Source organism: Dendropsophus ebraccatus, chromosome 10, assembly GCF_027789765.1.
Source record: "Dendropsophus ebraccatus isolate aDenEbr1 chromosome 10, aDenEbr1.pat, whole genome shotgun sequence".
Classification (NCBI taxonomy): Eukaryota; Metazoa; Chordata; class Amphibia; order Anura; family Hylidae; genus Dendropsophus; species Dendropsophus ebraccatus.
Window position 1 is genome coordinate 93134124 of NC_091463.1, and position 14317 is coordinate 93148440.

The 14317-nt window shown below is 45.8% G+C and overlaps 1 protein-coding gene across 2 annotated transcripts in view; it reads right to left on the reverse strand.

Moving 5' to 3' along the window:
* The window catches only part of LOC138766671 (class I histocompatibility antigen, F10 alpha chain-like), a 52366-nt gene that overhangs the window by 7781 nt on the left and 30268 nt on the right, over positions 1-14317 (reverse strand). For both annotated transcript variants that reach the window (XM_069944291.1, XM_069944290.1), the window contains exons 3-6: positions 10974-11252; positions 6820-7092; positions 2057-2158; positions 1552-1581 (exon numbers count right to left, since the gene is read on the reverse strand). In XM_069944291.1, coding sequence (XP_069800392.1) covers positions 1552-1581; positions 2057-2158; positions 6820-7092; positions 10974-11252 — 684 coding nt within the window. The remainder of the gene's footprint in view (positions 1-1551; positions 1582-2056; positions 2159-6819; positions 7093-10973; positions 11253-14317) is intronic.

Genomic DNA, 14317 nt, shown 5'->3' on the forward strand with positions numbered 1-14317 from the left:
GAGGTGTGCTATACAAAGGTGCCCGCTGAGGCTCTCTCGCTCAAGGGCCCACAAAAACCTGGAGCCGGCCCTGAACATAGCCTAAAGATGTTTCACAATAACTATCGTGAGGATTCTAATTGTTCAAAGTGCGGGGAGGAAAATGCTGATTATTTTCATCTGATCTGGTTATGTCCCATAGTCCTCTCATTTTGGCATTCAGTTAAAGCATATCTGGAAGAATCATTGGAAGTAAATTAGTTATTGAGTACTGTTATTGAGATTTTGTTGGGTGGATATTGTGAGGATGCCGGGGCCGGCTCCTTCAGTAACCAGGTTTATACTATCTGTAAGGGACTGTTAGCCAGAAAATGGTTCAGAAAGGAAGCTGCAGACTTGAAGGAGTGGAAGGCAATGGTGGGGACAGTGAAGTATTATGAGGAATGCCTGGCTAAGAGAGTATCCTCAAAAGCTATTGCTTTTAAAATTAATTGTATTTTTTTTGTATCTTTTTGTATTTGTTTTTTGGTAAGTAATAGAGATGAGCGAGTAGTGAAATATTCGACTTTCGAGAATTCAAATTGAATAGGCACCGAGATTCGACTATTCGAACGAATATTTGTATGTCATTATAGTCTATGGAAATAAAAGTCACGGCACTTGGAAATCCAAATTCGACCACTTGGAATTCACCAAGTCCCCCATGAAACCTCCCTAAACAATGCGAACACCTCCGGAATGACACTGGGACATTAGGGGGAGCATGCCTGGGTGCACCCAACACCCCAAAGTCGCAGTATAATGCCACTCCCCGCAGTTGTGAAGGAAAAATATTTGCTAACGCTTTACAAACTTTCCGGCAATGTTCACACATTCCATTCACATTTCTTGCGCAGCGTTACATACATGATTCCAATGTGCGCCCGTAGAGAGTCATGTTATTCGCGCGTACCGCACGTCATGCTGTACGAATGTTACTGGAACAGTATGTATGACGTGCCTTTTACTGGGCTACTGGAACAATAGGTATCACCTGCCTTTTACTGGGCTACTGGAACATAATGTATCACGTGCCTTTTTCTGGGCTACTGGAACAATAGGTATAACGTGCCCTTAGTGGGCCAAACCAGGGACACTATAAGTCACTTGTACACACAGGGTGCTGGAATGAATACACCTGCTGCTGCTGTTATATCATCTATTTCTTAGCACTGAGAAGCTTTGGATGCAGAGAAGACTTTTTCGCTGGATCTTAGCCCTGAAAAGGACTTTTGGGTTCTGTAGTAATCCTGCCTGACCAAACGCTACTAAAACCTATCTCTCCCTGCTCCAAGATCTCTCCCTGGCTAGGTTGAAAGCGCATCTGCGGTCGAGAGGGGGGAGCCAAGTATTTAAGATTCGAGGTCATGTGGTTCAGCCATCCAATGAGGCTGGACACCGTTTTCGCGCTGCGTACTAACAGTATAAAAAAGTCATGGCCACAAATATTTTTACAGTCAGCGGGGAAAAAATTGTTGTCAAAAACACAACCAGTGATATTTCTCAGCGGAGTCACATATGGGGAATACTCACTGCTGGCCGTCTTGCAGCCGGGGTTCCATTCTAAAAAAAATCAAAGCAGAGAAAAAATTAGGAGATGAAACCTGATGAATTGATTATTATTGGTTCTATAATAGAGGAGAGATGGTATACAGACATATGGCCGGCTGTCACTGGGTGTAATGGCCCCCCAAAAAAATATAAGACATGTGTCAGCCAAGCCGGCCTTTGTTGGCAGGACCGGACGACAGGCCAGTGTGTATTAGATGTTGAATTTCACATTTCCCCCCAGCCTACTTTATGATACGTCCAGTATCTGTGAGTCTTGTATAAGTTGTAGATGTAGGAGGTTACTTATTGCTGCTATAGGAATTATCCATGTAAAGTGTATATTACATGTATGTGTAAGGTGGCACTGCTGTATATGTGTTATGTGACTGTAGTGTGGAAACAGTCAGCAATACAATCCTGAGCAATGCACAAGATACTGTTTATCCTGGTCTGTAAGAGAAAAGAACTATATTCCTGCCACACTTACTTTTATACAGGAAAAATCCTCCAATCCCAGCACCAATAAGAGCGATGACGACCAACACAGCAATGACCGCAAGCATCACCACGGAAATCGGCTTTGTTGGTTCTAGTTAAAAAAAAAACATAATTGTGATCTGCGGGTTACACAGAGAGCGCCATGTATCAGGGATTCACATCACCAGGGCTGAAAGCTTAATTCAAATACCTATGGAGTACAAATCCGATACATTTTTAAGGGGTGTAGTTTCCAAAATGGGGTCACGTCTGGGGGTTTCATTGTACTGGAGGAGACACTGCAAATGTACATGGTGCGCAAAAGATGTTCCAGCAACATCCGTGCTAAGTGTGTAACATAATGCTGCTTTCCTGCTGATCACTGCTGTGCGCCAACCCCCTGCTGGAGATATTGGGTAATACATTCTGGGGGAGATTGTTCTCCTTTGTTCCTCATAAAAAGGGAAGAATTTATAGGGAAACTAGGGATTTTATTGTACTCCCTGTATATACTGACAGCAGCTCCCTGTGTACTCACTGTATATACTGACAGCAGCTCCCTGTACTCCCTGCACTTACTGACAGCAGCTTCCTGTACTCACTGTATATACTGACAGCAGCTCCCTGTGTACTCACTGTATATACTGACAGCAGCTCCCTGTGTACTCACTGTATATACTGACAGCAGCTCCCTGTGTACTCACTGTATATACTGACAGCAGCTCCCTGTGTACTCACTGTATATACTGACAGCAGCTCCCTGAGTACTCACTGTATATACTGACAGCAGCTCCCTGTACTCACTGTATATACTGACAGCAGCTCCCTGTGTACTCACTGTATATACTGACAGCAGCTCCCTGTGTACTCACTGTATATACTGACAGCAGCTCCCTGTGTACTCACTGTATATACTGACAGCAGCTCCCTGTGTACTCACTGTATATACTGACAGCAGCTCCCTGAGTACTCACTGTATATACTGACAGCAGCTCCCTGTACTCACTGTATATACTGACAGCAGCTCCCTGTGTACTCAATGTATATACTGACAGCAGCTTCCTGTGTACTCACTGTATATATTGACAGCAGCTCCTTGTACTCACTGTATATACTGACAGCAGCTCCCTGTACTCATTGTATATACTGACAGCAGCTCCCTGTACTCATTGTATATACTGACAGCAGCTCCCTGTACTCACTGTATATACTGACAGCAGCTCCCTGTGTACTCACTGTATATATTGACAGCAGCTCCTTGTACTCACTGTATATACTGACAGCAGCTCCCTGTACTCATTGTATATACTGACAGCAGCTCCCTGTACTCATTGTATATACTGACAGCAGCTCCTGCTTCAGTCCCTGGGGGCCAAAAACTCTCTCCAGTTAAAGAGGACTCTAGATGAAGTGGACACCGCTCCAGTCTCACCCCAGGGAGAAGGTCGGAGGGTTGCCATGCTGCATGCTTAGTGTCAACAGGGACAAGCTCTCTGGAACTGTTATCACCAGACCATAGCTGAGGCAGAGGCCACCCAGAAGGAAGAGTGACTTCCAGGATGTAATCACACAAAAACACAGAAAAATGCAACAGCTCATTGCAATGGCAAGATGCAGATCCAATACAGATATGAAAATCAACAAAAGCAGCAAACTCCATAAAAATAACGAGGCTCTTGGTTACTATTTGCAAATAGTGTAAACCGTCCCACCAACGATAAGGTGGCCTCATGCTGGGAAGAACCTACACTGTACTCTGGCTTCTCCATGGCATGTAATAAGCCTATGCTCTGGGCATGCAAGATCCAACTAATACTGGCAGAAATACTAACCACCTGGGTGGGATGGGTGGAGTCTTCACTATTTGCAAATGCTAACCAAGAGCCTCATTATTTCTATGGAGTTTGCTGCTTTTAGTGATTTTCATATCTGTAGTGGGTCCGTATCTTGCCATTGCAGTGAGCTGTTGAATTTTTTTGTGTTTTTGTGTGTTTGCAGTTTCAGCCATAGCAACGTGCTCCTGCCTAGTGTGACTGGTGTTCTAGGAGAGCTGACCATTTCTGTCTTTTTTCTGTGTGCCAGGATGTAATGTCTTGATACAGGTGTCAACAGGGGAGTAACTACCACCGTAGCAGCCATAGCGACTGCTACGGGGCCTGCAGGATCAGGGGGCCCAGTGGTCCACTCCTGTATTATACTCGGCCCCCTGAGCTGTCCACATTTGCAGCACCCAGTGTCCATGCGGGCCTTCAGGGTAGTGCAAATGACCAGCACTTGCAGTGAAATGTTAATAGTTAGGACAACACTTGATGGGTTTGTGGTCAGTCGGGGGGGGGGCGCAATCAAAAGTTTGCTATGGAGTCCAGCCAGTTCTAGTTACGCTGCTGGGTGTCAAACACCTCAGAGACTTGGTCACCTCCACAGTTTTCCCCAGTGTTGACCTCCACAGTTTTCCCCAGTTCATCTCCTGCAACCAGTTCAAGATCCTTGTACCCAGCATTGCTGAGAACATTTCCCCTTCCTGCCCTTGTAGTTCCCTACTGTGATGAAGAAACCTGTGCTTACAAAGAACTTTACCAAAGAGTACTATTGTTGTTTCTATGCAAAGAGACTGGCGCATCATAGCACATCAGGTGCACAGAGACTGATGCATGCAGCCTGTTCTATTGCTATATGTACTATGGACGATTTGCACTTATTGCCTTTTGCATTTGCCAGTTTTATACTTTTGTATTATTACCAATGTGAGCATTTATAGAGTTATACACTGTATTCTCTATTCCAGTTGCCTCATTCAAGTACTATGTGTCTTCACGTATGCTGTTTTCCAGTAATCCATGCTGTGCCTAACTCCCTACTAGTATGCCAGGGATGGCTTTTTCTCAGTGGGGGAGTCTGCAGTGTCCCAGACAGAGGTCCACTGTCTTTTTGTAACAGGTATAGGTCGGTACCATATGTGTGTATAACTTCTCAGACTGTAGTCTGTAGTGAGCAACTCCCGCCACTCAATGTCACTGTTCTATTGCACAGATGATAGCTAAAACTGCCTAAGGGTTAACTAATGTCTCTATTATTATGTATTTCCTAGATATTAAACTAACCAATCCCTAAACTAGTTATCTTAGGAGCTCTACCCTATCAGAAAGGGTTATTCCTAGCTTATTACCCAATCAGATCCAATCCTGTTGGGTGGGACTTATGCGGTCAGTCTTCAGTGTATTTCCAGTATTGACAAGTGTATGAGCCAGAGCAACATCACAGAGTCTGCTGACCATGTACCTACAGGCCCTGACCTGCGGCCAGGAGCCTTGTGCGAGACTTCTGTATTTTCTTCTGTCTACTAGATCCTAGCCATGTCCAGCTAGAGCTAGTGGGTGGTGCAGAACTAGATCAAAACCATGTAGCTGAGTGTATATATATATATATATATATATATATATATAATTTTTTTTTTTTTTACATTTACCCTCCCATTCCCTGCTCTTGGGCAAACTGCACAAAAAAAACGGGAATCCCTTCAAATAATTTACAGAACTGTTCAGTAGCTTTAAATCAATGAGATGCTGGTGATCAGACAATAGACTATACAATTACATGTCACAATAGTGATCATCAGTCATGACATCTCCCATATATAGGAGAAAACCACGGCACTCGATATTGCAATAATAAGTGAGAGTTTATTTATTTAGCAAATAGATACAAGGTATTTACTCCGACCGTACATAGGAAATGTAAGAGATGAGACCAATAGCATATGGTGCGACGTTTCGGTCCGCTATGGACCTTCCTCAGGCAATAGGGTCTCTTAAGCGCTGTATGCAGGGAGAAGGGTCGGTGCATACAGCGCTTAAGAGACCCTATTGCCTGAGGAAGGTCCATAGCGGACCGAAACGTCGCACAATATGCTATTGGTCTCATCTCTTACATTTCCTATGTACGGTCGGAGTAAATACCTTGTATCTATTTGCTAAATAAATAAACTCTCACTTATTCTTGCAATATCGAGTGCCGTGGTTTTCTCCTATACAAGACTTATGGGTGAAGAACCCAGTTACCACTGAGCACCGGCTTCCACATTTAAGGCAGAGGTGTGCAGCACTGATCATATACAGATGACATCTCCCATAGTCTCCCCCAGTATGGATACAACTGCCCCCATCTGACAAGGAGTGGCTCCCGCAGTATGGATACAACTCCCCCCATCTGACAAGGAACGGCTCCCCCAGTATGGATACAACTCCCCCCATCTGACAAGGAGTGGCTCCCGCAGTATGGATACAACTCCCCCCATCTGACAAGGAGCGGCTCCTCCAGTATGGATACAACTCACCCCATCTGACAAGGAGCGGCTCCCCCAGTATGGATACAACTCACCCCATCTGACAAGGAGCGGCTCCCCCAGTATGGATACAACTCACCCCATCTGACAAGGAGCGGCTCCCCCAGTATGGATACAACTCCCCCCATCTGACAAGGAGCAGCTCCCCCAGTATGGATACAACTCCCCCCATCTGACAAGGAGCGGCTCCCCCAGTATGGATACAACTCACCCCATCTGACAAGGAGCGGCCCCCCCAGTATGGATACAACTCACCCCATGGGACAAGGAGCGACTCCTCCAGTATGGATACAACTCACCCCATCTGACAAGGAGCGGCTCCCCCAGTATGGATACAACTCACCCCATCTGACAAGGAGCGGCTCCCCCAGTATGGATACAACTCACCCCATCTGACAAGAAGCGGCTCCCCCAGTATGGATACAACTCACCCCATCTGACAAGGAGCGGCTCCTCCAGGCTGCTGTGATCCACATAACAGGAGTAGCTGTCGCCCTCTTTGGGTAACACTTCCGCACTGACCCTGATCTGATAGGTGCCGTCAGGATTGGGGAGGGTGCGTGTGGTCTGATATGCGGGAAGGTCGTCCTCCTCGTTCTTCATCCACTTCACGTCCACTGGTTTGGGATGAAATCCGTACGCCTGGCAGTGAAGCGTCAGAATCCCATCTCTTTCCTGACCGGAGACCTTCACCTGGGGCCGAACTGAGAGGGAAAAAGAAGAGAATATAAATGTCCTCCCTGTAGCCCTGATGTGATCACAGGGACAGGGGATAAATGGACAACCTCTTGCAGGGACTGACTCTGGATGATAACCTCTGTCTATGTGCGAGGTGATGGAATATGTATGTCATAGGGGGGTTCACTGCCACATAAGAGAAGCTTCCAGTCTGGTGCACCCAGTTGACATGATATCAAAGGCCTGCTCAGCCAATCAGTGATTGTGAGGAATACTGCTGTGGCCCCTGATTGGCTGAGCAGACCTGTGATGTCACAACAACAATCCCAGAAGCTTCTGCAATAGGGACCGGAGCTGCATGAGCCCAGAGCTGGCAGGGGAGCAAGGAAGATGGCGGGGGAGCGAGGGAGAGGAGTGTTTTTTCCCTCCTTGTTGGGCACCATTATAAGAAACATAATAAGAAAACCCCTATTCTCCTTGTGGTGGAGCAGGTGGAGCGGAGGTCTGTAGCAGAGTAAGGATAAGTTCATATCTGCCAGGTATCCACATGTACTGTGTATGGGGCAGGATCAGGCCCTGTACTTGCTCCATACTGCCTGATCTGACATGTGATGTAATAGGATATATCATGTCAGGAAGGGGTTAATAGTGAAACATTGGAAGCCCAAGAATATTCCAGCAGTTCCTGGAGTCTTGGTAACTGTACAACACAGCGGCACCACGGACGAGCTCACTGCCAGCAGGTTACATAACCTCCCGTCTATTCAGAGAAATGGCTGATATGGTTACACTGGGCTAACACTATGGCCAGGGCCGCTTCTGTCATGAGGCGGAATGAGTATTTCGCCTCAGGCGGCAGATTTTGCGCCCCTGCAGGGGGCGGCAGGGTCTTCACCGCTGTCATTTTAGTTAAGTTTAACTTAGCTAAAATGACAGCAGCAGTCGCGGCCCCACCACACATCTTGCCGTCCGTGCTCCCCGGCATCCCCACGCACTGCCGGGTTCCCTGTCTGACGTCACCTGGAGTGTTGCCCAGCGCTCTGGTACGTGCCGGGACACTGCTATCGCACAGCATTGTCCCGGCACCTATCACCGCTGCTGCTCTCTCTTTCCTTCTCCCAGTAGCAGCTCAGCAGCGTTCAGTGCTGGGGACAGGAAAGAGACAGCGCAGCGACTAGCACGGGGCTATCTCCCTTCTTCCCCTGCAATCCGCGCCGACAGTGACGGCCCCCATAGCCGCCCCGGAATCCGCGCCGGCAACTGCAGGCCCCCAACAACCCCACACCCGTCCTCCGCATATGAACCCCCCCACCCCCGTACCACCACCGGAACCACCACAACCACTGTTGTCTGTTCGGCGGGGGGCGGCTGTAGCCCAAGTTTGCCTCAGGCGGCAAAAAGCCTGGAAACGGCCCTGACTATGGCCGTCCTGTCATGTCTCTGTATAACAACCACCCCACATACAACACAATTACATGGAGCCACTAAGCTGTAGGAGATTTATCACACTGCGCCATAGGTGTAATAGAGGAGTAAGAGCATTGCACCCCGCACCCCACACCATAGACATTACTAGTATCCTTCCATCATTGCTGCAGGTGCTGTATAATCTATCAGGGAATGATACAGCCGGGACATCGTAGGTGAAAGGAAAAGGAAAAACGGGAGAAAAAAAGTTTCACAACTTTTAAAGGAGACGTTGACAAAAAATGTTTCTTTCAAATTAACTGGTGCCAGAAAATACCAGAGATTTGTGATTCACTTGTATTAAAAAAAAATCTCCAGTCTTCCAGTACTTATCAGCTGCTGTATGTCCTGCAGGAAGTGGTGTATTCTTCCCAGTGTGACACAGTACTCTCTGCTGCCACCTCTGTCCATGTCAGGAACTGTCCAGAGCAGCAGCAAATCCCCATGGAAAACCCCTCCTGCCTTATGTCATTAATGGTGGGTATGGAGGGGGATTTCCACCATCTTGTTAATGACAATTTTGCAATGGTTGCGATTTTACAAAATAAAATACGATGTGGTGGTGCTATTAGGTGAATGCCCAAAAACAAAAGAATCAGTTGAGGTGTAGCAGGGATATGATATTGAAATGTTGCATTATTGCTCGCTTCTATTTTGTCTATTACAGTCTGTACAATATACTGTTTTCTATTGTACATGACAAATTTTGTTAAAACCTAATAAAATATATTGAAACAGAAAACCTCTCCTGCTCCCCAAACTGGAGAGAATACACCACTTCCTGCAGGACATACAGCAGCTGATAAGTACGGGAAGACTGAAGACTTTTAAATAGAAGTAAATTACAAATCTCTGGCACTTTCTGGCACCAGTTGATTTGAAAGAAACATTGGTTTGGTGAACAACCCCTTTAATAAATCCCCCTATAAACTATCCGAATCCTTTCCCTGTTTTCTTTTAATAAAAAAAAATCTAAAGTTACAGAAACTAAACAACGAGTGCGGATCTATCTGATGTATAAAAATATAATACGATATATCCGGCGTGGTGATCGCCATAGGAAGAAACTATAAAAACTCCTTCTCCCCCACTAATAAGGACATCAGCGACATCAATAAGGACATAAATAAGGACCCCGCACAGATGCGGAGCCGTCACTGAGCTCTGCAGACAGATAGAGCCTTACAGGAGGCAGGATATGGCGATACAAAGCAGAGCGGCCTCCTCACACACTATATTGTAATGGATACTCCTCCTGTGCTGGAGAACTACAAGTCCCAGCTTGTCCTGACAGTTGCAAACCTTCTAGACCTGCTGGGGGTTGTAGTTCTCCTTACACGTGGGAAGCAGATCCTCTTAGGGTCCCTGGGGCTGGTGGACTATGATGTATTGCTGGAGGACCCTGCGCAGTGTATTACATAGACCAATCTTATAGCTCATTGTATATTGCAGCCGGTTTATGCTGCAGTTATATATATGGAGTAATAAAGTATTTGTTTCATGGAGAGAAGTCTCCCCTGGTCTTATATCTCCATCAGTCTCAGTAATGGCGTCCTATAATCTCTATCACTGCGCCGGACAACAACCACCAGACATGGAGACTAGTAATATTATATTTCCCATTACCATGAGGTCAGTTCCTCTCTCTGCCAGCAGATGGCGCCGTGTTACAGTGCGGCTCCAGTGTGAGGAGTGGCGGACTGTAATATCATTATAATAACTAATGTGTATCTAATGCTGCAGCTGAGTATCTAAGCCGCGATAGACAGAAGGAGCCTGGTCCCCCATCTCTGCAGTGATCTCCATCTCCTCACATCATGTACCGTCTATTACTGGGGAGGAAGGAGGAAACCAGAAGAAGCAAACCGCAGCCAGCAATCTGGGAGAACGCGGCTTTTATATTCCAATGTGAACAGTATACAAGACACCAGCGTGCAGGGAGACTACTAGTGATCGGACATGTTCTGGACACATGACACATGCACGGCCCTGCTCACTGATAATACAACCCCCCCCCCCCCCCCCCCCCAGATGAACAACAATAGTCACAGGTGGGGAAATAAAAAAAACACAATGGTAAAAACTATTGATATGTTACATACGAAGTGACAATGTCCTATAACTGTGCGGAGATACATACACTGACAGCTGGATAACTGCATAAATACTATATATATATATATGCAGGTGTGCTGTATACTGCGGGTATATATATATTCCTACACATGTATGAAGCATATGATATAGACATGACACCCGCACTATATACCTCACAGCTGTCACTATGGGGATTCTGCACATAAAATCCTCTATTGCACATGAGGAAATGACGGCCTAGTAGGAAGGACGTTGTATCCAGAATATATTCCGTTACTTCTCTAGAATATTCTCCATATGGATATATATATATATTATGTACAATATACCAGAGAGCGCTCACCTCTCCTCTCCAGATCTTCTCTCCCGTTCTCCACATATTTCTTCAGCCACTCGATACATTCATTCTCCAGATAAATCTTGTGTCTCTCTCCTGCCTGCATCTCCGGACTGTTCCATCTCTGTGCGGTGATCTGAGCCTCGGCCATGGTGGGGATATATGTCCCTGTCTGTGTGTCCAGGGAGGTGAACTCTCTCCCATCATATCCGTACTGCATGTATCCCCTGATGCTGCCGTCATCTCTCAGCTCACAGCCGTACATCCACTGGTAGGAATGGAGACCTGCAGAGAGCACAGGAGCGTGTTACACAGATATATATATATACACAGGGGATGTGTGTGTGTGATATATATATATACAGGGGATGTGTGTGTGATATATATATATATGTATATATATATATATATATATATATATATATATACAGGGGATGTGTGTGTGATATATACAGGGGATGTGTATGTGATATATACAGGGGATGTGTATGTGATATATATATATATATATACAGGGGATGTGTGTGTGATATATATATATACAGGGGATGTGTATGTGATATATATATACAGGGGATGTATGTGTGATATATATATATACAGGGGATGTGTGTGTGATATATATATACAGGGGATGTGTGTGTGATATATATATATACAGGGGATGTGTGTGTGATATATATATATATACAGGGGATGTGTGTGTGATATATATATATACAGGGGATGTGTGTGTGATATATATACAGGGGATGTGTGTAGTGATCAGTGTTGGTGTAGCAGAGCTGTGTTAGTGATCAGTGTATCTGGTGTAGCAGAGCTGTGTTAGTGATCAGTGTTGGTGTAGCAGAGCTGTGTCAGTGATCAGTGTATTTGGTGTAGCAGAGCTGTGTTAGTGATCAGTGTTGGTGCAGCAGAGCTGTGTGTAGTGATCAGTGTACCTGGTGTAGCAGAGCTGTGTTATTGATCAGTGTTGGTGTAGCAGAGCTGTGTTAGTATCAGTGTATCTGGTGTAGCAGAGCTGTGTTAGTATCAGTGTATCTGGTGTAGCAGAGCTGTGTTAGTGATCAGTGTATCTGGTGTAGCAGAGCTGTCTCAGTGACCAGTGTTGGTGTAGCAGAGCTGTGTTAGTGATCAGTGTATCTGGAGTAGCAAAGCTGTCTCAGTGACCAGTGTTGGTGTAGCAGAGCTGTGTTAGTGATCAGTGTATCTGGTGAAGTAGAGCTGTGTTAGTGATCAGTGTATCTGGTGTAGCAGAGCTGTGTTATTGATCAGTGTATCTGGTGTAGCAGAGCTGTGTTAGTATCAGTGTATCTGGTGTAGCAGAGCAGTGTTAGTGATCAGTGTTGGTGTAGCAGAGCAGTGTTAGTGATCAGTGTACCTTATGTAGCAGAGCTGTTTTAATGATCAGTATACCCGGTGTAGTAGAGCTGTGTACCTGGTGTAGCAGAGCTGTGTTAGTGATCAGTGTATCTGGTGCAGCAGAGCTGTGTCAGTGATCAGTGTATCTGGTGTAGCAGAGCTGTGTTCGTTATCAGTGTATCTGATGTAGCAGAGCTGTGTTAGTGATCAGTGTTGGTGTAGCGGGCTGTGTCAGTGATCAGTGTTGGCGTAGCAGAGCTGTGTCAGTGATCAGTGTTGGCGTAGCAGAGCTGTGTCAGTGATCAGTGATGGTGTAGCAGAGCTGTGTTAGTGATCAGTGTACCTGGTGTAGCAAAGCTGGGTTAGTGATCAGTGTTGGTGTAGCAGAGCTGTGTTCGTTATCAGTGTATCTGATGTAGCAGAGCTGTGTTAGTGATCAGTGTATCTGGTGTAGCAGAGCTGTGTTAGTGATCAGTGTATCTGGTGTAGCAGAGCTGTGTTATTGATCAGTGTATCTGGTGTAGCAGAGCTGTGTTAAGTGATCAATTTTGGTGTAGTAGAGCTGTGTTAGTGATCAGTGTTGGTGTAGCAGATCTGTGTTAGTGATCAGTGTATCTGGTGTAGCAGAGCTGTGTTAGTAATCAGTGTATCTGGTGTAGCAGAGCTGTTAGTGATCAGTGTATCTGGTGTAGCAAAGCTGTGTTAGTGATCAGTGTCCCTGGTGTAGCAGAGCTGTGTTATTGATCAGTGTTGGTGTAGTAGAGCTGTGTTAGTGATCTGTGTTGGTGTAGCAGAGCTGTGTTAGTTATCAGTGTACCTGGTGTAGCAGAGCTGTGTTAGTGATCAGTGTCCCTGGAGTAGCAGAGCTGTGTTATTGATCAGTGTTGGTGTAGCAGAGCTGTGTTAGTGATCAGTGTATCTGGTGAAGTAGAGCTGTGTTAGTGATCAGTATTGGTGTAGCAGAGCTGTGTTAGTGATCAGTGTATCTGGTGTAGCAGAGCTGTGTTAGTGATCAGTGTTGGTGCAGCAGAGCTGTGTTAGTGATCAGTGTATCTGGTGTAGCAAAGCTGTGTTAGTGATCAGTGTTGGTGTAGTAGAGCTGTGTTAGTGATCAGAGTATCTGGTGTAGCAGAGCTGTGTTAGTGATCAGTGTTAGTGTAGTAGAGCTGTGTTAGTGGTCAGTGTCCCTGGTGTAGCAGAGCTGTGTCAGTGATCAGTGTTAGTGTAGTAGAGCTGTGTTAGTGGTCAGTGTCCCTGGTGTAACAGAGATGTGTTAGTGATCAGTCTATGTGGTGTAGCAGAGCTGTGTTCGTTATCAGTGTATCTGATGTAGCAGAATTGTGTTAGTGATCAGTGTTGGTGTAGCAGAGCTGTGTCAGTGATCAGTGTTGATGTAGCAGAGCTGTGTTAGTGATCAGTGTACCTGGTGTAGCAAAGCTGGGTTAGTGATCAGTGTTGGTGTAGCAGAGCTGTGTTAGTGATTAGTGTATGTGGTGTAGCAGAGCTGTGTCAGTGATCAGTGTATCTGGTGTAGCAGAGCTGTGTTCGTTATCAGTGTATCTGATGTAGCAGAACTGTGTTAGTGATCAGTGTCCCTGGTGTAGCAGAGCTGTGTTATTGATCAGTGTTGGTGTAGTAGAGCTGTGTTAGTGATCTGTGTTGGTGTAGCAGAGCTGTGTTAGTTATCAGTGTACCTGGTGTAGCAGAGCTGTGTTAGTGATCAGTGTCCCTGGAGTAGCAGAGCTGTGTTATTGATCAGTGTTGGTGTAGCAGAGCTGTGTTAGTGATCAGTGTATCTGGTGAAGTAGAGCTGTGTTAGTGATCAGTATTGGTGTAGCAGAGCTGTGTTAGTGATCAGTGTATCTGGTGAAGCAGAGCTGTGTTAGTGATCAGTGTTGGTGCAGCAGAGCTGTGTGTAGTGATCAGTGTACCTGGTGTAGCAGAGCTGTGTTATTGATCAGTGTTGGTGTAGCAGAGCTGTGTTAGTA